The sequence below is a fragment of the Salmo trutta genome, chromosome 17 (assembly GCF_901001165.1).
Source record: "Salmo trutta chromosome 17, fSalTru1.1, whole genome shotgun sequence".
In the NCBI taxonomy this organism is placed as follows: domain Eukaryota; kingdom Metazoa; phylum Chordata; class Actinopteri; order Salmoniformes; family Salmonidae; genus Salmo; species Salmo trutta.
Genome location: NC_042973.1, coordinates 28,835,357 through 28,859,376, shown reverse-complemented (window position 1 = coordinate 28,859,376; position 24,020 = coordinate 28,835,357). Strand labels below are relative to the sequence as shown.

Sequence of the window (24,020 nt, the reverse complement as noted above, 5' to 3'; positions counted from 1 at the left end):
TCTACGTCAGGAGTGGAGATGGAGAGTGACCGTATTACAGCCGTGCGGAATTGGCCGACTCCCACCACGGTAAAGGAGGTGCAGCGATTTTTAGGGTTTGCCAATTACTACCGGAGATTTATCCGGGGTTTTGGTCAGATAGCTGCTCCCATTACCTCACTGCTGAAGGGGGGTCCGGTGCGCTTGCAGTGGTCAGCTGGGGCGGATAGGGCGTTTAGGAAACTGAAGGCTCTGTTTACCTCGGCTCCTGTGTTGGCTCATCCGGATCCCTCTCTGCAATTCATAGTGGAGGTGGACGCATCTGAGGCTGGGATAGGAGCTGTGCTCTCTCAGCGTTCAGGTACGCCACCTAAGCTCCGCCCCTGTGCCTTCTTCTCGAAGAAGCTCAGCCTGGCCGAGCAAAACTATGATGTGGGGGACAGGGAGCTGTTGGCTGTCGTCAGGGCTCTGACAGTATGGAGACACTGGCTTGAGGGGGCTAAACACCCTTTTCTCATCTGGACTGACCACCGCAATCTGGAGTACATCCGGGAGGCGAGGAGACTGAATCCTCGCCAGGCAAGGTGGGCCATGTTTTTCACCCGTTTTGTGTTTACCCTCTCTTATAGACCAGGTTCCCAGAACGTCAAGGCAGACGCACTGTCCCGGCTGTATGACACAGAGGAGCGGTCCATGGATCCCACTCCCATCATCCCAGCCTCTTGTTTGGTGGCACCAGTGGTCTGGGAGCTGGACGCGGACATTGAGCGGGCGTCACGTGCAGAGCCCGTTCCCCCTCAGTGTCCAGCTGGGCGTCTGTACGTTCCGTCCGCTGTCCGCGACCGATTGATCTACTGGGCTCACACGTCACCCTCCTCTGGTTATCCTGGGATTGGTCGCACAATGCGCTGTCTTAGTGGGAAATACTGGTGGCCCACCTTAGCTAAGGACGTGAGGGTTTATGTTTCCTCCTGCTCTGTGTGCGCCCAGTGCAGGGCTCCTAGACACCTACCCAGGGGTAAGTTACAACCCTTACCCGTTCCACAGCGGCCGTGGTCGCACTTGTCGGTGGATTTTATAACCGATCTTCCACCATCACAAGGTAACACCACGATCCTGGTCGTTGTGGATCGCTTTTCTAAGTCCTGTCATCTCCTCCCTTTGCCCGGTCTCCCTACGGCCCTACAGACGGCGGAGGCTCTGTTTACACACGTCTTTCGGCACTACGGAGTGCCTGAAGATATAGTGTCTGATCGAGGGCCCCAGTTCACGTCAAAGGTTTGGAAGGCGTTCATGGAACGTCTGGGGGTCTCGGTTAGCCTTACCTCGGGTTTTCACCCCGAAAGTAACGGGCAGGTGGAGAGAGTTAATCAGGATGTGGGTAGGTTTCTGAGGTCTTATTGCCAGGATCGGCCGGGGGAGTGGGCGGAGTTTGTGCTCTGGGCAGAGATGGCTCAGAACTCGCTCCGCCACTCCTCCACTAACCTCACTCCGTTTCAGTGTGTGTTAGGTTATCAGCCGGTTCTGGCCCCTTGGCATCAGAGCCAGACCGAGGCTCCTGCGGTGGACCACTGGTTCCGGCGCGCGGAGGAGACCTGGGACGCAGCTCACGTCCGCCTTCAGCGCGCCGTACGATGACAAAAAGCTGGTGCAGACCGTCGCCGCAGTGAGGCCCCGGTGTTTGACCCGAAACCTGCCCCTCCGCCTGCCCTGCCGGAAGCTGAGTCCGCGGTTTGTGGGGCCGTTTAAAGTCCTGAGGAGATTGAACGAGGTACGTTATAGGTTAAAGCTTCCCCCCAATTACCGCATTAACCCCTCGTTCCATGTGTCTCTCCTCAGGCCGGTGGTGGCTGGCCCGCTCCAGGAGGCCGAGGTGCGGGAGGTTCCTCCGCCCCCTCTGGACATTGAGGGGGCCCCGGCGTTCTCCGTTCGATCCATCCTGGATTCGAGACGTCGGGCGAGGTCTTCAGTACCTCGTGGACTGGGAGGGGTACGGTCCGGAGGAGATGCTGGGTTCCGGTGGAGGACGTGTTAGATCCTTCCATGCTGAGCGAGTTCCATCGTCTCCATCCGGATCGCCCGGCGCCTCGCCCTCTGGGTCGTCCCCGAGGCCGGTGTCGACGCACTGCTGGAGCTGCGCGTCGGGGGGGGGGGTACTGTCACGACTTCTACTGAAGTTGATGCCCCTCCTTGTTCGGGTGGTGTTTGGCGGTCGATGTCACCGGCCTTCTAGCCACCATTGATCAGTTTTTCATTTTCCATTGGTTTTGTCTGGTCTCTTTACACACCTGTTTAATATCCCAGTAATTATATGTTGTGTATTTAACCCTCTGATTCCCCTCATTTCTCTGTCGGTGATTGCTTGTTTGTTATGTACATGTTGTGTCTATATCGGTGTGCGACGGGTTATTGTTTTACCCGGATTCTTTTCTACGTTGGTTTTGGAAATAAATATTCCATTTTTTAAACCACTCTGTTTTCTCCTGCGCCTGACTTCCCTGCCACCTACATACACGGACTATGACAGTGGGTTAGTTTTAGGAATCTTAGTATTTCTAACAGCACAATGGTCACTTAAATCATTACAAAAAACACCAACCGCAGAATATTTATGTGGAACATTTGTCAATATCAAATCAATCAGGGTAGATTTATCTGGGCATTTTAGATTTGGGCGAGTGGGTGATTTAATCAACTGGGTAAGATTCATAGAATTACAAAACATTTTAAATCATCAGACACAGTGTATGATTTTTAAGTAATTAATTTGCATTTTATTGCATGACATAAGTATTTGATATATCAGAAAAGCAGAACTTAATATTTGGTACAGAAACCTTTGTTTGCAATTACAGAGATCATACGTTTCCCTGTAGTTCTTGACCAGGTTTGCACACACTGCTGCAGGGATTTTGGCCCACTCCTCCATACAGACCTTCTCCAGATCCTTCAGGTTTCGGGGCTGTCGCTGGGCAATACGGACTTTCAGGTCCCTCCAAAGATTTTCTATTGGGTTCAGGTCTGGAGACTGGCTAGGCCACTCCAGGACCTTGAGATGCTTCTTACGGAGCCACTCCTTAGTTGCCCTGGCTGTGTGTTTTGGGTCGTTGTCATGCTGGAAGACCCAGCCACGACCCATCTTCAATGCTCTTACTGAGGGAAGGAGGTTGTTGGCCAAGATCTCGCGATACATGGCCCCATCCATCCTCCCCTCAATATGGTGCAGTCGTCCTGTCCCCTTTGCAGAAAAGCATCCCCAAAGAATGATGTTTCCACCTCCATGCTTCATGGTTGGGATGGTGTTCTTGGGGTTGTACTCATCCTTCTTCTTCCTCCAAACACGGCGAGTGGAGTTTAGACCAAAAAGCTCTATTTTTGTCTCATCAGACCACATGACCTTCTCCCATTCCTCCTCTGGATGATCCAGATGGTCATTGGCAAACTTCAGATGGGCCTGGACATGTGCTGGCTTGAGCAGGGGGACCTTGCGTGCGCTGCAGGATTTTAATCCATGACGGCGTAGTGTGTTACTAATGGTTTTCTTTGAGACTGTGGTCCCAGCTCTCTGCAGGTCATTGACCAGGTCCTGCCGTGTAGTTCTGGGCTGATCCCTCAACTTCCTCATGATCATTGATGCCCCACGAGGTGAGATCTTGCATGGAGCCCCAGACCGAGGGTGATTGACGGTCATCTTGAACTTCTTCCATTTTGTAGTTGTTGCCTTCTCACCAAGCTGCTTGCCTATTGTCCTGTAGCCCATCCCAGCCTTGTGCAGGTCTACAATTTTATCCCTGATGTCCTTACACAGCTCTCTGGTCTTGGCCATTGTGGAGAGGTTGGAGTCTGTTTGATTGAGTGTGTGGACAGGTGTCTTTTATACAGGTAACGAGTTCAAACAGGTGCAGTTAATACAGGTAATGAGTGGAGAACAGGAGGGCTTCTTAAAGAAAAAGTAACAGGTCTGTGAGAGCCGGAATTCTTACTGGTTGGTCGGTGATCAAATACTTATGTCATGCAATAAAATGCAAATTAATTACTTAAAAATCATACAATGTGATTTTCTGGATTTTTGTTTTAGATTCCGTCTCTCACAGTTGAAGTGTACCTATGATAAAAATTACAGACCTCTACATGCTTTGTAAGTAGGAAAACCTGCAAAATCGGCAGTGTATGAAATACTTGTTCTCCCCACTATTTCTGTTTCGTGTTTGTTGTACCTTTGCAAACATTTCTAAAGACCTATTTTCGCTTTGTCACTATGGGGTATTGTGTCTATATTTTTGAGTAAACATTTTTTTAAATCCATTTTAGAATAAGGCTGTAACGTAAAAAAAGAGGAAAAAGTCAAGGGGTCTGAATACTTCCCAAAGGCACTGTATATGGTGGAAGAGTAAATCCCCAACCCCCTTGCTGCTGGAGTGTCCGATCAACAGGGAAATTGCAACACAGGTCAGGATGAGTTGGCAGAGAAAGACATGGTTTAGCAAGGGCAGTTAGATGGGAAGGAGTGATGAGGGATTTGCTGAGGTATTCAGGCAGGGAAATAATCCCTCTACTCACAGCAGTGCTCAGCTCCACCCACCTCTGGCTCTCACACAGTAGCCTCACATTCTACTTTCATAGATATAGGACATTTTATTTCATTTTAGGTCATTAACTCTCTGTGCATTGGCACTGTTTAGTAATCACTTTTACTGAGGTCAGTCAAGTAACTTTCTGTGAACGCCATACCAATACACAGCAGCATGACACATGGAATACATGAATTAAGGTTTTCAACCCTGAGCTAGGTGTGTTTGGTATGGGATTGTTCTTAGCTGACTGATTATGTGCCTAATTCAGGTTGAACAATGTCTGAGCTACCTAAATTAGTGTATGTGGTGTTTAGAGCTTCTGGAGGATAGTATGGCCAATTTATGACTTCTGGGGATTGACCTCAATATTTCTGGCAGACTAATCAAAAGGATGAAGTGATAGCATAATAATTTATATGCATGTCTCTTTGCAGATGTAACCTGGCGCCAGTGGAGGAGTATGCTGGGGATGTGGGGCAGCGCACCAACCTGGTGACCATGAACCCGTCGGTGGTGCAGCGGGCCTTCCATGACCTGGCCAGTGAGCAGTGGAGGGAGCGCTTCCTGCAGCGGCTCCGGGGCCTCAGTGGCAGCGTGCTGTGGATCCCAGCCTTCATGGCCAAGGGAGGAGAGGAGAGGGTGGAGTGGGCAATCCGTCTCATCCTGCTGCACACGGTGGATGTGCAAACCGCCTTCCCCTCACTGCGCCTTCTCCATGCTGTCAGAGGGTAAGACAAGGAGGAAACACGTGTGCCCTTTGTGACACTGCAGCATGTCTGTACACCTGTGAACTCATCAACCCAGTGCCTGGTAGCCACTAATCTAGCAGCAGTTCACAGGTCCCCTGCTATTTCTAAACAGCATTACAGCTACTCTAAAGGCCATTGGTGACCAACTTACTGCCGCTTACTGCTGCTGGCCTCTCTGTCTGCTGTTGGATTTGCAGAAGGAGGACAGTTAGACAGGGACAGCAGGACTGGTATTTTTTGTAGTATAGTTAGGCAAAAAGCCTGGAATCTTCTCTGAAAGGGCAATAAATGTTTTGAAATGCAGGGAAAACGCTAATGAAATGCAGTGCATGTCTATGACATTTTAGCTATAATGGTTTTTGATAAATGCTCAGTATGCCAAACTGAATACTTTCCCCTGGGCTTCTGCTTCTCTGACTACTAGATGCCCTTTAAATAGATAATCCTCTGGCTTCCCCATTGACCTGCTAGTCCAGAGTCCACTGCTAGGAGAGTATCTATAGGTCCTGGTGGGCCAGACTCTGATTGAGAGGACCAGATGGACCTTGCTTTATTACTGCGGACCCCAGACCCCTCTGTCTTATCACAATTCAGCTCCAGGACTCGAGTCCACTGGCTCCTAAGCATGTATCCACCAGAGATCTGAGTGAATGGCGCTTATTGTTGGGTTTCATTCAATAGGACTGTGGTGTGTTTACAAGTGTATGCTAGTTTAATAGATTCTATAGAAACATTTTCAGATATTAAGGAAAACATTGAACACTCACTGATAAATAGCTCTAGCCTAAAACAAACATTCTTAAGATTTGTAAACATTCTTCTTAAGACATCTGAGATTTCTTTCTCAGATGTCAGGTTTCTGGGTGCCATGAAAGACCTTTTGATTGTTTACTCTCCCTCTTCATTCTTCCTCGTCAGGTATTGGCTGACTAACAATGTCCAGATCAAGAGACCCACTACTGGTCTGCTGATGTACACCATGGCCACTCGCTTCTGTGAGGAGATCCACCTGTACGGCTTCTGGCCTTTCCCTCGGGATTCACAGGGGAAACCAGTCAAGTACCATTACTATGACACTCTGACCTACGAGTACACATCCCATGCCAGTCCACACACTATGCCATTGGAGTTCAGGACACTGAGTTCACTCCACAGACAGGGGGCGCTGCGACTCAACACTGGCTCTTGTGATGCAGGAATGTAATCTAAAAAAGCAGCATGGAATGTACACTGAGTATACCAAACGTTTGGAACACCTTCCTAATATTGAGTCGCCCCCCCACCCCCCCACACACACACTTCTGCCCTCAGATCTGCCTAAATTCGTCCGGGCATGAACTCTACAAGGTGTCAAAAGCGTTCCACAGGGATGCTGGCCCATGTTGACTCCAATGTTTCCTACAAAGTTGGCTGGATGTCCTTTGGGTGGTGGACCATTCTTGATACACAAGGGAAACTGTTGAGCGTGAAAAACCCAGCTGGGTTGCAGTTCTTGATTCTTGACATAAACCGGTGCACCTGGCACCTACTACCATACCCTGTTCAAAGGCACTCTCTGACTGGCACACATACACAATCCGTGGCTCAATTGTCTCAAGGCTTATAAATCCTTATTTTACCTGTGTCCTCCCCTTCATCTATACTTATTGAAGTGGATTTACCAAGTGACATCAATAAGGGATCATAGCTTTCACCTGGATTCACCTGGTCAGTCTGTCATGGAAAGTGCAGGAGTTCTTAATGTTTTGTATACTCAGTGTATATCGCCATTGAAATGACCCATACATTTTTGGGAAAGACCTCTTGCTGAGTTGATGTTTCTCAGACACAGACATCTCAAAGGAAATACTTCCTGTATGAAACTGTTACAGGACACTTTTATGAAGCTATGAATTGAGTTCCATGACAGTATGTAGGATACTGCATGTCTAATTTGGGCTCACATTGTTGCCCTACAAGAGACATGAGCAGTGAATAATTTTGAAAACATGTTTACAGTAACCTGTGAAAATGATCTAAAACAGAAACTTGTTGCTTTGTTCATTGTTAAATCAACCTAATTGCTGTTGGTAGGCAAATTGCTTTTTGTCAATGAGAAGACTGAAAATATTACTGCATTTGCATGGCAAGTGTGTCATGTAAAATTAATGTAATTACAAAGTTTATAAATACTTCCTCCAAGGGCATTGTTAATGTGAATTGAACTACTAAGTTATCAATAATTTGTCCTGACATTTTGGTCATTATTCCTTTGAATTCTACGATAAATCTACTTCATCAGTACTGTTGGAGACATTATGTTGTATGATATCATATGGCAGAAACACCAGTCTGCAGGGCACTAGTTGAACCACAAGATGGAAGCACTTCTTCATAGGGGAGCTATATGTAATATTATTGCATTGTAATAAATTTAAAAAATCATTAATATATCTACAGAAATAGTGAAATGATAGTGTTTAACAATATTTCCCCAAAATGTTTTATTGGGCTCACACAAAATTGCATTCTAATGGTGCAGGCTTCTTATTGATTAGCGAAAGACAGACCGTCTCGTTGTCAAATTGACTGGGGCCAGCAAATCTCTTGTTGTCAAATTGACTGGGGCCAGCAAATCTCTTGTTGTCAAATTGACTGGGGCCAGCAAATCTCTTGTTGTCAAATTGACTGGGGTCAGCAAATCTCTTGTTGTCAATTCAACAACGGACCAGTGAATTTGACAAGAGATTTGCTGGCCCTAGTCAATTTGACAACAAGAGATTTTCTGGCCCCAGTCAATTTGACAACAAGAGATTTTCTGGCCCCAGTCAATTTGACAAGAGACAGTTCATTGTTGAGTTGTTATGTAGTACCTTTAATTAGTGAACATGGGTTCAACTACATGCTAATTTTCATGTGTGATGGATTGTGAGCTCTCACTTTAAATTGGGAATTTGATCATTGAAGTAGTAGGTGTAGGCCTAGTTTCTTATCTTGCCTTAACTTCTTCCTCATCAGGGAAACTGTGTTTGTGTTACAAGGAATGACAGAATTGCATTTCTTTCCTTCTGTTCTGTTTGGAGTTTGGTGTATGAGTCTTTGAATATAGTATGTTCACTTATGAATGTTTTCATTTAATTCAATTTGGAGATAAGAGGTAACTGCACACAGAAATCCCTGGATAAAGCATGAATGGCTGAAAATACAGAACATTTATAATCAAAACAAAAACAAGATGGTTTCAGCACCTTCACAGCTTATTAAATTGATCCTACAGATGATCTACAGAGGCCACAGCAAGTGTTGTAGACAACAACCAGTTGCCTTGTGAGAGGAACTTCTTCAAGCCACAGGACTCCAGTCATCCAGGGCAGATATTGGCTATTATTAGTTTACCTAGGGTGCTCAGTCAAAGGCAGTGTAAGGTAGTAATGTTGAAAAGAGGCACTCAACTGGTATGGAAAAAGTTTGAGGTAATACAGTCCAACAGGGAATACACCGAGCTGTTCACACACTACTGTTTACACAGGAACAGCCAACATCTTCAACCTTTCCCTGAGGTTTTGACAATGACTTTTTTGGAATGTGCCTTTTAAGACCATTTCCAAATATAGGTGTGTTTAAGACCTTAGGTTGACATTGGCTAATGCTTTGCTGTTATTCAGAAGGTTGTGGTTGTTTTACTAAATGCCCCACTCATCAATAAGTAGGAAGCAGTTCCTGTGAAAATGTTTTATGTTGTCAACTGGACAGCATAATCGTCAGACAACTTGTTATCAACAAATAATGTGAACATTGTTTCTTAACAAAACCAGGGCTTGAGATGGAATGTGTGTAAATATTTTGCAGTCTGTTTATATGCACCTCTAGCTCAAGGGAGCTGTGTTAAAGAAAGTTATATTTAATTCTAAAAGTCGTTTCAAAAGGTTTGGCAAGATGTTCAGCACTGTAGAAAATGTTTACTTCCACGGCGGGAACATGCCTCTGTTAATAGAAGTTAGTAGAAGTATTTAAAATATTCGTAGTATGGCCTACTCCAGTCGCAGCCTCTCATGTGCTCTCACACACGTGATCAGTCTGCAAAAAAGTGTTGTTTTGATAGGATCCTTCTGTAGAATTACATGTTGCTCTTATTACACTGACAATTAAGTTAAACATAGATATAGTCTTACTATAGATGTCAGAAGGCCATCCAGAGTAATAGACGCATTTATTCCTAAAAGAACTGCTGTGTTTTGCAAAAGTAGAAACGGTCTGTGACCAATACAACTAAATGAATTACCCCTGAAACAGCCTTGGGATCACAGCTTGTTGGACATACTGAAGAGATGTCCACATATCCTTCTGTCAAAATGTGATCATTATGAACTTTCTTTGGTATTCTATTTTGAGGTTTTCCCTTCTGAAGTCTATATATGTCCTCTGAAACACTGTCAACTTTTTTGTTCTAATTTCTTTGATGCACATTATTGTGTTGGATCTGAAAGTGCTTTTTGTTTTGGAAGGACACCATACTAAAATGCCCTTTGTAAATCTGTTGAAATAGGCTCATTTCGTCAGGAATGGTTCTTTCTAAGAAAGTTAATCTATAGTATTACAGGAATGGTTTAAATGTTACAGAAAGGAGGAAAAGTTCATGGAAAGGTGTATAACATGATGACAGAGTCCCAAGAGAGGGAGGGTATTGTTGATATACAACCTTGACTTCATATGGAACTCCATAAGCCAAGGGCTTAGCAAAGATTTGTACAGACCAAGTACACATTTGTCACATTTCAGTACAATTTATTCAATAAAATGAATGACATGTTTCAGCAGACAGACCAAGACAGGAGATAGTTGATGGTAGGGGAGAGTCATTTTATTTGGTTGTTTTATATAAATGGAAATCCATGGAGCCAGCCAGTGGGTTGATAACAACTACATTGTCTGTGACAGAAAAACCAAGCGTAGACATGCTTTCAATATTTTATAAAAGAAGCGTTAAACATTGGTTTTCTGACTTAAGCTTTTTTGGCTTAGAGTTGGGATGAGGGTAATTAGTGAAGGTCTACATATAGCATGGCAGATTTCATTTCATTTACAAGATGAAAAGCTGCATAAACCAGATGATTAATTTCAAATAAAAGTTCTCAATAAAGTTCTAATGAACATTGTTACAAGACATAAGCCCAAAAATAAATGACTTGTACATTCAAACACTGCACTGAAGATCAGAAACATTCACACTATTATCCTTTTGGAGAGGATATTGTAGAAGAGATACATTGCTGAGAAGGAGAGGGACGATGAAGGTGGAAATGTTCTAGCAACAGAATATCTAAAACAAATACATCAAGAATACGATCAAAGGAACAAGACGCCAATTGTGCATTACTGAAAACTGAAGCTAACTTCATCACACACAACATATATCAATAAAAATACTCTGATGACTGAAATACGAAATAGACTACAGTTTTTTATATTAGTATACAATGGGAAACTTGAATCTTACTGTCAATCTTCAACAGTAATGTATTTTAACTGCAGGCTAAAATATATCAATCTAGATGGAAAACAAGTAAACAGCTTTAAATCATAATGGGCCGTCTGTCAATGTGGCATAGGAAGAATGAACAGAAAGTGGTAAGTTCCTTAATGGTGTTACTTTTGACCATATAATAACAGTGAATAGAATCAATACATTGTATTCTGAAAATATAACATGTGCTTTTTATTCATAATAGAAAATTAACTTGTAATGTTTGTATGCAAAATGCTTCAGCTATCTACTATGGGTTAGTACACATATCCCTTGTGGAAAAAGGTAGGAAAGTTTATTATTTGCATACAGGTGTATGACTTATCAGGCAACTCAAATGGAATTCATTTGAGTTGCCTGAAAACCCCTACATTTACTGTAGTTGATAGTGTAGGGTTCTCTCAGATAACAAAACTGGTTAACCAGACAAGGTCACCTGAGTTCATGGGTAACTTGTGTTCAACAATGGGTTTTAGGTTTGGGGTAGTGTACATTTACTGAGGTATGGTCCAATTAAAAAGCAGTGTACATGCAAAATTACCCTTTATTCATTCCTTGGGGGCTGAAACATGTCTTGCAAGGTTGTATTGATAAAAAAAGATGAGCTCTTTATGTGTGTGTGTATATTATATATATAATATATATATAATATACACACACACACACACACACACATACATACATACACACACACACACACACACACACACACATTCTTACATATATGTATTTTTCTTTTACAATCCAGCTTTTGAGAAACATACATTTGTTTTCAATACCCTGCAAAGTCTATTCTATGACCGGTTTTCCACTATACTTATATGCACTTAAAACCTTAACCAACCCCCAGTTAGAGATAGCAGCAAACTGGGAGACTCTCAAACACATACTGTAAAACATATGCACCCAAACCAACCACGAGACAGAGGACAGAAAGCCTCAGACAATATACAGTGTATGAATATTTTAGTGGTTAGTGTAATATTTGGAATAGCCAAATAGTTGACAATTAAAATAATCTTTGCACCAAACTAGTAAATAGGTATTCTTCAGTGTGCAAACCATACATATGAAAATAATTATCTGAGGAATGAATCTAATATTACAGTGAATAATATACCATAAGCATTAGAGGACAGCCAGAGGATTGCCTTTACGCAGAAGCCATCAAATGTTCTCTATGTATTTAGTTTTAGCTTAAAGAAGATATGCATTTACTGAGCTAGCTGGGGGCAGTATCCCTCTGAAGATGAGTCTTCTGCATTAGATGTGTATGGTGTGTACAAAATGATTGTAAATACAGCATGTTCACAATTCTAGAAAACAAGACCTCTTCTGCAAATATTGGGTGAGATGGGTAACTTGACTAGACTTGACAGAAGTTACCAAACACTGAATACATCAGGAAACAGCTTTAGGAAACATATCCTTGGGTTGTGTTCCCACTGGAGAAAATGGTGGGTTCAAAATCCAACATCCTCTGTTTAATGCTGGCATTCACCTGAAAAACAAGTGAAAATACAGAATAAGGCTACATATACAGTACCAGTCAAAAGTTTGGACACACCTACTCATTCAAGGTTTTTTCTTTATGTTTACTATTTTCTGCATTGTAGAATATTTCAAGAACTTTGAAAGTGCAGTCGCAAAAACCATCAAGCGCTATGATGAAACTGGCTGAGGACCGCCACAGGAAAGGAAGACCCAGAGTTACATCTGCTGCAGAGGATAAGTTCATTAGAGTTACCAGCCTCAGAAATTGCAGCCCAAATAAATGCTTCACAGAGTTCAAGTAACAGACATCTCAACATCAACTGTTCAGAGGAAACTGCGTGAATCAGGCCTTCATGGTCGAATTGCTGCAAAGAAACCACCAATAAAGGACACCAATAAGAAGAGACTTGCTTTGGCCAAGATACACGAGCAATGGACATTAGACCGGTGGAAATCTGTCCTTTGGTCTGATGAGTCCAAATCTGAGCTTTTTTTTATCCAACCGCAGTGTCTTTGTGAGACGCAGAGTAGGTGAACGGATGATCTCCGCATGTGTGGTTCCCACCCTGAAGCATGGAGGAGCAGGTGTGATGGTGTGGGGGTGCTTTTCTGGTGACACTGTCAGTGATTTATTTAGATTTCAAGGCACAGTTAACCAGCATGGCTACCACAGCATTCTGCAGCGATACGCCATCCCATCTGGCTTGCGCTTAGTGAGACTATCATTTGTTTTTCAACAGGACAATGACTCAACACATCTCCAGGCTTTGTAAGGCCTATTTGACCAAGAAGGAGGGTGATGGAGTGCTGCATCAGATGACCTGGCCTCCACAATCACCTGACTTCAACACTTTTTTGGTTACAACACGATTCCATATGTGTCATTTCATAGTGTTGATGTCTTCACTATTATTCTACAATGTAGAAAATAATAAAAATAAAGAAAAAACCTTGAATGAGTAGGTGTGTCCACATTTTTGACTGGTACTGTATAGTTTCTTGTGAAATGATTCCAAGTTCTGAATACTGTACAATCGGACAGACCTGGCTTCCTATTCAATCAACATGAGCTATCACATCTTACAAATAGCATTGTTGGTTAGAGGCTTGTAAGTAAGCATTTCAAGGTAAGATTTACACCTGTTTTATTCGGCGCATGTGACAAAATACATTTTATTTGAAACCCCACATCTTACAGAAGAACAATGTTGAGAAATACTACCTATTGATTTACTACTGATCCGTTTGCTTTTGTAATTCTACTGTCCACTGGGTGTGGGAGGAAATAGCCTTGCTGAGCTGAGTTTGACTTATAAGAATACTGTAGAATATAAGGTAAACAGGAGGCCATATCTTTCTCACAGGAAATTGGGACTGTGTCAAAGAACAATTGAAAGGACGGATGGGAGAAACCTAATATCAACACTTGAAATTTTGCTACACATGAAAGCATATGTGACGTAAAGCTGTGCAGAGACCAGAAGCACTTTATTTTACAGTACTGTTTCCATTTTCCCTGGTATTTTAGTAGCAATGGATACATTCTTGAAGGCTACTTCAAAGAATTTAACACCAGTAACATTGGAACTAGGCTACCTGGTACCAAATGTTACATGGTGGTGTTTGTTTTATGGAATCACAATGAAACATATGTTATTTATATTATTACTATGTAATTACTATGTAATTAACATTTTTGCATGTCATTTCTTAGATAATAGCTATTAATTACTATACCGTGAAATAAAGTGCAACCATAGGTTCAGTTAACTCCAAGAACTTCCTGAACCATGTGAGATGGATGATATTGAATGTATTGGGTTGAGCTCAAACAGTTCCCATTCTTATGGTTATTGTTATTTCGTGTTTATTAAGCAGACAGTCTAAAATCTAAATATCCTACTTTCATATATTTTCAAAATGTGCAATTATGGCAAGGGAAATGTGTGTGGCAACTCCACACAGAAAACCTTTCATGATTAAACATCTAAGGCAAGAACATTATTGTTACCTTGTAAAATGTTTAATTTTGCTTAAGCACTGGCAATGAAAGTAGTGGAGATTAAACAAAAAGGCCAATATGACGCATTTCCGTATGCTCTAATTTTGTCCTTATGTTTTTAAACTGAGATAGTATGAAGAAGGGCTCAGGGCACATGCGTTTTGCATTACAAACTGAACATATCACAGAGAAAGTTACCCATTCACGGATGTGACAAAAACATATCTATAACATTCATCTAATGAGTTAATTAATGACACTGAAATATTTTTAAGACTTCTGAAACAGGAATAATCAGTGAGCTATAAATAAAGGTCAAAAAATAGAAAGCATCCTCATAAACAGGAATGTCTGAATCAAAAAGAAAAGACTGAATGGCTATGCCACTCTTGTGGGTTTGGGAAAAGTTTTGGTGCTCCCTCACTTCAAGTTCAGACCGCCTTGAACTGATGAGAGTAGGCCTACCTGTACTTGACATCAAAGAGGGTGGAGTCCTCTTCATCATCATTCTCCTCATTCAAAGGAGCCATCTCTACTCGCTCTGCTGGTGTCGTGATTATGTCATACTTTCGTGTTTTCCTGATTCTCCGTCCAGATCTATGACAAAACAGAGAAGGGTTGTAATAATGACATGACAAGAGGGCTGCATTTACACAGGCAGCCCAATTCTGATATTTTTCCCAATTATTGGAAAAATTGCTGATCTGATTGGTTAAAAGACCAATTACTGAGAAAAAAAAGATAAGAATTGGGCTGCCTGTGTAAACGCAGCTGAGGTGTGCAGTAGTTTCTCACTTGGAACAAAAAATAATCTGATATGGCTGCTTTGCCATATGGACAGGATTAAAGTAGTGTATTGTGGTTGCAGTTTAGCGTTTTTCGTCATTAATCTTGTTCTGGAGGCAGCTCTGCAGAGTGGTCACTAGCTGGTACAGCCACAAAGTCATAAAATCTGACTTTAAACCTAACTACACTACTAACCCTAATGCCTAACCTTACATTAACACCAAAAAGTTTGTTTTCATGAATTTTTACAATATAGCCCATTTTGACTTTGCAGCTGGCCCATCTAGAGAAATCGCTCCGTTGTGCCTCTAGGGTAAGATTCATGACAGTAAATGACAACCTGCATTGTGGTTAAGGCCTACTGCCCACCTGGTGTGGGGAATGATTATGTCATCGCTGATGTAGCCTAATGTAGTGGTGTTTAACATATTTAGATGTACAATTACTGACACAATATGATAGTTGCTGCAATACAAATAACACCAAGACACATCCCCTGTTTGCCAACTCTCCTATTACATACTGGCTGATCGAAATCAATAATGACGCACATACTACGTTTATGAAAGCTTCAATTCGATTTCATAGAAGAATAGTATAGTATATTACAGTAGGAATATATATAATGTTAATTAAGATAATACAGTTGCCTATAGAGTTATTGGTTGCCTATTGGTGTAAACATAAATCAGCCTACCTGATCACTTTGATTACCAAGCACGTGATGAGAACAGCTGTTAGCGCGCAAATAATAATTACAATATTTTTAAGAGTAGGAAGATATTGTAACATTGAAGAAATTCTTGATTCGGTCTTATCTGTGCCATTATTTGACAAATCCCCTCCATGAATGGATGATGTTGAATTTAGCGTTGAGGGTGAAGGTAGAGTTTGTGGTTCACCGATAACTTCCCATGCCACAACAATAACCAAAGTGAATATGAAACTGTATGACACCATCCTGCTTGAAAGAATAAGAGCAAATTTCTTGTGAAAATTATCGTCTGTGTTCTTTCTATCTAAATTCCTTTCACGAAGCCAAGGAAGATATGTGATTGAAGATATGCAATGACATGCTGTGACATTTCAAGAAAGGTGTTTAAAATTGCGCCTCCGCTCGCCAAACGAGATTGAAACGATTCCATAAAACGGTGTAAATATCCCATCTGTATAACCCAACAATAATATCTCCTGAATGGTTGCGGACTGCTTCTTTCGCTGCTCGCTGCTTCTCCTAACTGCTGTCAAAGCAAAAGGTGCCAGGCTTCCGGTCTGGACAGCCTGGTCTCATAGGCTAGACGTAACATAGTAAACGTAAATCCTGGAAACTAATTTCTATGATATGTTACGTATGGTATTGTTACATAAGACATATGGTTACTGAAGGCAAAAACGAAAGTAGTGTTGTGGGTTGGGTTGGGTTGGGTTGGGTTGGGCGTATAATGTGAACATCTAGCAACACAAAGGTTGTGAGTTTCAATCTCATCACTGACAATTTTAGAAACTTTTCAACTACTTACTACTTTTTTGCAACTTTGCAACTACTTAGTATGTTAACTAAACCAGCAGCGTAGCCTAGTGGTTAGAGCATTAGACTAGTATCCGAAAGGTTGCAAGATTGAATCCCCAAGCTGACAAGGTACAAATCTGTTGTTCTGAACAAGGCAGTTAACCCACTGTTCCTAGGCTGTCATTGAAAATAAGAATTTGTTCTTAACTGACTTGCCTAGTTAACTAAAGGTAAAAAAAATACTTAACCTTAACCTTTTTTAGCTAACCCTTCCATAGCCACGTGAAGTAGGGGTGCTTAGGGTGCTGCAGTATCCCCTGAAGAATTTGAATAATAATACTTTATTTTTATTTTATTTCACCTTTATTTAACCAGGTAGGCTAGTTGAGAACAAGTTCTCATTTGCAACTGCGACCTGGCCAAGATAAAGCAAAGCAGTTCGACACATACAACAACACAGAGTTACACATGGAATAAACAAACATACAATCAATAATACAGTAGAAAAATCTATATACAGCATGTGCAAATGAGGTAGGATAAGAGAGGTAAGGCAATAAATAGGCCATGGTGGCGAAGTAATTACAATATAGCAATTAAACACTGGAATGGTAGGATGTGCAGAAGATGAATGTGCAAGTAGGGATACTGGGGTGCAAAGGAGCAAGATAAATAAATAAATACAGTATGGGGATGAGGTAGATTGGATGGGCTATTTACAGATGAGGTATGTACAGGTGCAGTGATCTGTGAGCAGCTCTGACAGCTGGTGCTTAAATCTAGTGAGGGAGGTAAGAGTCTCCAGCTTCAGAGAGTTTTGCAGTACCAGTCAAAAGTTTAGACATACCTACTTATTCAAGTTTTTTTTTGGACTGTTTTCTACATTGTAGAATAATAGTGAAGACATCAAAACTACGAAATAACATATATGGAATCATGTAGTAACCAAAAAAAAGTGTTAAACAAATCAAAATATAATTTATATTTGAGATTCTTCAAAGTAGCCACCCTTTGCCTTGATGGCAGCTTTGCATACTCTTGGTATTCTCTCAACCAGCTTCATGAGGAATGCTTTCCAAAAGTCTTATTTCATGTTGTTGATGTAGTCACTATTATTCTATAATAAAATAATAACCCTGGAATGAGAAGGTGTGTCCAAACTGTTGACTGGTACTGTATAGTTTCTTGTGAAATAAGTTGTGAATACTGTACAATCGGACAGACATGGCTTCCTATTCAATATATATATATATATATATATATATATATATATATATATATATATATATATATATATATATATATATTTATTTACATTCTAAAATTGCCACTGTATATACATAAATAAATCTGAAAAATATTATATATATATATATATATTATTTATATATATATATATATATATATATATATATATATTATTTTTCAGATTTATATATGTACATACAGTGGCAATTTTAGAATGTAAATCTTGGTGGGGCCAACAACAAAAAAAGGGATACATGCCAGCAAAGCCACTACACAACACAACACAACACTAAACAATACATGAATTGCACTATAACGGTGACAAATGGTGCCCACAAACTGTTAGGGCCTACATAAAGCTTTCCCAAGAACAGAGTCCCAACAGCAGTCCCAACACTTTATGACTGCTTCACCTGGCTATCAGCGGAGCCTTGTCTGGCAGCAAAACAGTTCATTCAGCCTCATTTACTGCCTTCTAAAAAAACATAGCTGATATGGCTGACTTGCTTAAACAAATGTGGTTTCTAATGACAATTGAGATGTACAAACTATGGCATAAGGGGACGACAAGTGGATAAGAGACAATCCGTAACTTCGATTAAGATATTAATGAGCGAGCTTGGACGGACGTAGTCAATATATCTATTTGTTCAGCACTTTTGAAATGTACAGCAACAGAATTCAGAACATGGGCCATTCTTACAGTGTTCTCCCTGTACACCAATTCAAAACCATAGGATAAATAAAGGGGACATATAAGCAGACAATGAAAGCTCTTACAATATTCGATGATAACATTTCTCAAAAACAGGTTATAGGCTACATGTGCACCACCAAGTCAGAACAGTAGGCAAAATTAAGAGGTGAACATAGACCAAATTATTAGGGTGAGGCACATGGGCTACTAGCAGTATTACTTTCTTAGCTACAGTATACATATCTCCCTGGCATATTATATAATTTATGCAGCAGCATACAAGACATTTTTGGACTCACCTTGTTGTGCTGTGCTCACTTGAACAGGAAGGTGGCACGGCGGTCCTTCATGGGGAACTTTTTTCATCAAAGTCTGGCATTCTCTGGACTTATGGTGCTTTCAAGACAACTGGGAATTCGGGAAAAAAACAAGGTTGAATCATGATGACGTCAGTGATCTTCAGGTTGTAGCTGTAGAAAAAGGCCTGAGTTCCGAATGTACATTTCTGAGTTGGATGAAAGTTCAAAACATATTTTCCCAGTTGTCTTGAACTCAGTAAAGTCAGATTTTGCAGTTCAGAGTTAACATTTGTTTTGAGCGTGGTACAAATCTTACTTCATTGACAGCATGGCCAATGTTGAATGTTTATCCTTTTAAACTAGGAAAAAATACCCTTAATCTCAGACTTTGGACCACACAGCCACTCCGCTGAATAGCAGGCTAATGATTGCTTTGCAATGTTTGCAGTTAGCCACACTGATTCCTTCCAAATCACTCATTGTTGAATTTGTGATTTCCAACTTGTTGTGTAACGTTTATATCCAATGGCCGATAAGCACCTATATGTTTTATCGATAATTTCTCTTCATTATTTCTCTTCACATGACAAGGATTAAAAAGGATTTGCCAGTAGATTGTCGACTTGATTCATGATGATGACTGCTAGCTAAGACTTTGAAAGTATGATCTTGACATGATCAGTCCAATCAAAGCTACTGTAGATATGTGATTTGACATCATTTTATCTGTGGCCAATGACCTTAAGCCTTCTTGGATGGGCACTTCTAATGTAACTCTGTGGCAGCACCCAAGGGGCTTGAATTTTCTATCTCTACCTTTAGACTTGGCGGTGATGTAGTGTCCCCATGAGTGACAGAACACTGAGCCAATCACGGCGCAAGGCTCCTTATTTTCTGCTGGCTTACCCCACCTCCACAGAAAGCACTGAGCAAGGCTGAAACACCTGCATTTTGGAGCTGCCTTACTCAAGAAAACAAAAAAGAGACCATGTTTGTATGCAGCTTTGTTAACTCAATGATATATATTTTTTCTGTAGTGTAGGCTGTAGTGTAGGCAAAAATATTTTTTCAGCATCACTGCTTTAGCAAAAATAAAAATGTGTTGTATAATTAATAACAATATCTTGCAGGATTCAATCAAATTTGAATTGTAAGAGTCCCTTTATCTGTGATCTTCATTCCAATGGAATCCAGAAAGAACAAAACCCTGTCCTCAAACATTTACATCAAAAGGTGCAAAGTTATGGGCATCAAATTAAATATTTTTATTGATCAAATAACATAGAAAACAACTAATTTTTGTTCAGTATCAATTTACCATCCTTACAAACCACTGAATGTAAATGTACATTAACATATCTTGGTTTGTACATGTAGACTTTCCATCACCATGAAGGAAAGAAATTAGTACATTGAGACAGCAAGTGGTTTGTGAGGATGTAATGTGATGATGTGGCTAAGTTGGTAGAGCATGGTGCTTGCAACACAAGGGTTGTTGGTTCAACTCCCATGGGGGACCAGTATGGAAAAAAAATGTAAATGTATCCTCTCACTGCTGTAAGTTGATCTGAATAAGAGTGTCTAGTAAAAGGAATTAATAGATCATTTCAGTTTTAACATAAGTAAGTTGCATTTGCAAAGTATACTGAACAAATATATAAACACAACATTCAACAATCTTACTAAGTTACGGTTCATATAAGGAAATCAGTCAATTTAAATAAATTCATTAGACCCTAGTCTATGGATTTCACATGACTGGGCAGTCGTGCAGCCATGGGTGGGCATAGGCCCACTGACTTGGGAGCCAGGCCCACCCTCTGGGAGCAAGGCTCAGCCAATCAAAATGAGTTTTTCCCCACATAAGGGTTTTATTACAGACAGAAATACTCCTCTGTTTCATCAGCTGTCTGGTTGGTCTCAGACGATCCCACAGGTGAAGAAGCCAGATGCGGAGGTCCTGGGATGGCGTGGTTACGCGTGGTCTGCGGTTGTGAGGCCGGTTGCACGTACTCTCTAAAACGATGTTGGAGGCAATTTATGGTAGAGAAATTAACATTAAATTCTCTGGCAACAGCTGTGGTGGACATTTCTGCAGTCAGCATGCCAATTGCACACTCCCTCCAATTTGAGACATCTGTGGCATCGTGTTGTGTGACAAAACTGCACATTTTAGAGTGGCCATTTATTATCCCTAGCACAAGGTGCACCTGTGTAATGATCATGCTGTTTAATCAGCTTCTTGATATGCCACTTCTGTCAGGTGGATGGATTATCTTGCAAAGGAATGTAAACAATTTCGTGCACAACATTTAAGAGAAATAAGCTTTTTGTGCGGATGGAACATTTCTGGGATCTTTTATTTCAGCTCATGAAACACGGGGCTAACACTTTACATGTTGCATTTATATTTTTATTCAGTATATTTAAAGAAACTGGAAAACATAGCATGGGCATTTGTTTTTCTGCATCGCAGCCCATCATGCTGTGATGTGGGCAAACTTATGTCCCATGCACACACAGAAGGGCAAACTGGGCAGCTCCTGACCGGGACCTGCTCGTGCGTAATGTAGGTCAAGGAGCCAGTGGCGTGTATTCATGGCTGCCAAGGCAAGCCAGTCTTCTCCAAATGGGGTCCCTGAGAAGATCTGTAATCTTATCAAACTAATTATTAAAAATGTATTATCTTCAAATGTGTATAGAATATAACCTTTTAGTGTCAATTAAGGACCGCTTACACTTTTAGAATGTGCTTTCATGTCACGCCTACTCCTGATCACCGGTCCTGACAACCCACATTGCGTACACCTGGCAACCATCATTGCGCGTACCTGCTCCCCATCGTTAAAAACACCTGGACTTCATCAACACCCTGATTACTCTCCCTTCATATTGCCCTCACCAACCTCAGTCATCAGGCAGAGTTTGTGGCCATTTACACAGATGGTTAAAAAGAGCCAGGGACGGGACTGTGTCGGCAATTGTAGTGCAGGAATGTGGGGTAGAAGTCAGAAAACGTATTACGGATCACCTGGCTGTTTGAAAATGGCACCGAAGAACATGGCTGACGTTTTACATTCTCCCAACCAATTGTGCTATTTAGTCATTTTTTTTGCGTTTTGTGTAACTTATTGTGTACATAATGTTGCTGCTACCATCTCCTATGACCGAAAACAACTTCTGGACATCAAAAAAGTGATTACTCACCGTGGACTGGAAGAAACCTTTTCCTTTAATGAGTCCGGCGAGAAGGATATCCTGCTTTCACTGGAACAAGCCCAGATCCACGCCCTTTACGTGAAGAAAAGACGTCGGAAAAGGGTCCGCAGATTGGGCATCCTTCTGAAAATACGGAGGCGAGCGAGTAAACTCGCACTTCCTTCCATTCTTCTCACTAGCGTGCAATCATTGGACAATAAAATGGATGACCTACGATTAAGATTATTCTACCAACGGGACATTAAAAACTGTAACATCTTACGTTTCACAAAGATATGGCTGAACGAAGATACGGACAACATAGAGCTAGCGGGATTTTCCATGCACCGGCAGAACAGAGACCCTACCTCTGGTAAGACGAGGGGTGGGGGTGCGTGTCTTTTTGTCAATAACAGCTGGTGCGCAATGTCTAATATTAAAGAAGTCTTGAGTTATTGCTCGCCTGACGTAGAGTACCTTATAATAAGATGTAGACCGCATTATCTACCAAGATAATTCTCATCTGTGTTATTCGTAGCTGTCTGTAGTCTGTAATACCTACATGTTTCAAGCAGACCACCATAGCCCCTGTGCCGAAGGAAGCGAAGGTAACCTGCCAAAATTATTACTGCCCTGTGGCACTCACGTCGGTAGCCATGAAGTGCATAGAAAGGCTGGTCAAGGCTCACATCAACAGCATCCTCCTGGACCCCCTAGACCCACTCCAATTCGAATAGGTCCCCAACAGATCCACAGATGACGCAACCTCAATCACACTCCACACTGCCCTTTCCCACCTGGACAAAAGGAACACCTATGTGAGGATGCTGTTCATTGACTACAGCTCAGCGTTCAACACTGAAACACTGAGAGTTTCAAGTTTCTTGGTGTCCACATCACCAACTAACTATCATGGTCCAAACATACCAAGACAGGAGACTGAAAATATTTGGCATGGGTCCCCAGATCCTCAAAAGGTTCTACAGCTGCACCATCGAGAGCATCTTGACCGGTTGTATCACCGCCTGGTATGGCATCTGCTCGGCATCTGACCGTAAGGCTCTGCAGAGGGTAGTGCAAACGGCCCAGTACATCACTGGGGCCAAGCTTCTTGCCATCCAGGACCTATTTACTAGCGGTGTCAGAGGAAAGCCCATAAAATTGTCAGAGACTCCAGTCACCACAGATATAGACTGTTTTCTCTGCTACCGCACGGCAAGTGGTACTGGAGCGCCAAGTCTAGGACCAAAAGGCTCTTCAACAGCTTCTACCCCCAAGCCATAAGACTGCTGAACAATTCATAAAATCGCCACCGGACAATTTACATTGAAACCCCCCCCCCCGCGCTCCCTTTTGTACACTCGCTGTTTGTTTGTTACCTATGCATAGCCACTTCGCCCCCACCTACATGTACAGATTACCTCAACTAGCCTGTACCCCCGCACACTGACTCGGTACCGGTGCCCCTTGTGTATAGCCTCATTATTGTTATTCTTATTGTGTTACTTTTATTTTAGTCTACTTGGTAAATATTTCACAGTTAAGTCTACACTAGTTGTGCATGTGGCAAATAAAATTTGATTTGTATAGATGGCAGAGCTGATGGCCATACTGTTGGCCTTGCAGTGGGTGGAGAAAGTTAAAACAGAGTAGTTATTTGCTCTGATTCATGTGCAGTGTTAATGCGTCTCCAGTCCTTTGGGTCATGTAACAGACAAGATCTACTTTATGAAGTGCAGGTAGTCTAGTGGTTAGAGCATTGGGTCAGTAACCAAAAGGCTGCTGGATCAAATCCCTGAACTGACAAGGTAAAAATCTGTTGTTCTGCCCCTGAGCAAGGCAGTTAACCCACTGTCCCTGGGCACTGACGATGTGGGTATTGATCATTTTAGCCCCCCGCACCTCTCTGATTCAGAGGGGTTGGGTTAATTGTGGAAGACAGATTTCAGTTGAATGCATTCAGTTGTACAACTTATTAAGT

At 41.7% G+C, this 24,020-nt stretch overlaps 1 protein-coding gene and 1 long non-coding RNA gene across 2 annotated transcripts in view; one reads left to right on the top strand and one right to left on the bottom strand.

Annotated features, from left to right (window-relative positions):
- The window catches only part of LOC115151989 (alpha-2,8-sialyltransferase 8B-like), a 41,122-nt gene extending 34,591 nt beyond the window's left edge, over window positions 1-6,531 (top strand). Inside the window, exons 5-6 of the mRNA XM_029696397.1 lie at window positions 4,988-5,281; window positions 6,221-6,531. Of these exons, the coding sequence (XP_029552257.1) occupies window positions 4,988-5,281; window positions 6,221-6,506 (580 nt within the window). The 3' untranslated portion in view covers window positions 6,507-6,531. The remainder of the gene's footprint in view (window positions 1-4,987; window positions 5,282-6,220) is intronic.
- A 3,589-nt stretch (window positions 6,532-10,120) lies between these two features.
- Window positions 10,121-14,898, bottom strand: LOC115151988 (uncharacterized). Its single transcript, XR_003867401.1, has 2 exons — window positions 14,767-14,898; window positions 10,121-12,306 (listed from the first exon to the last, which is right to left on the bottom strand). It is a non-coding gene; the product is annotated as an uncharacterized LOC115151988 (long non-coding RNA).
- Between the last annotated feature and the right edge of the window lie 9,122 nt (window positions 14,899-24,020).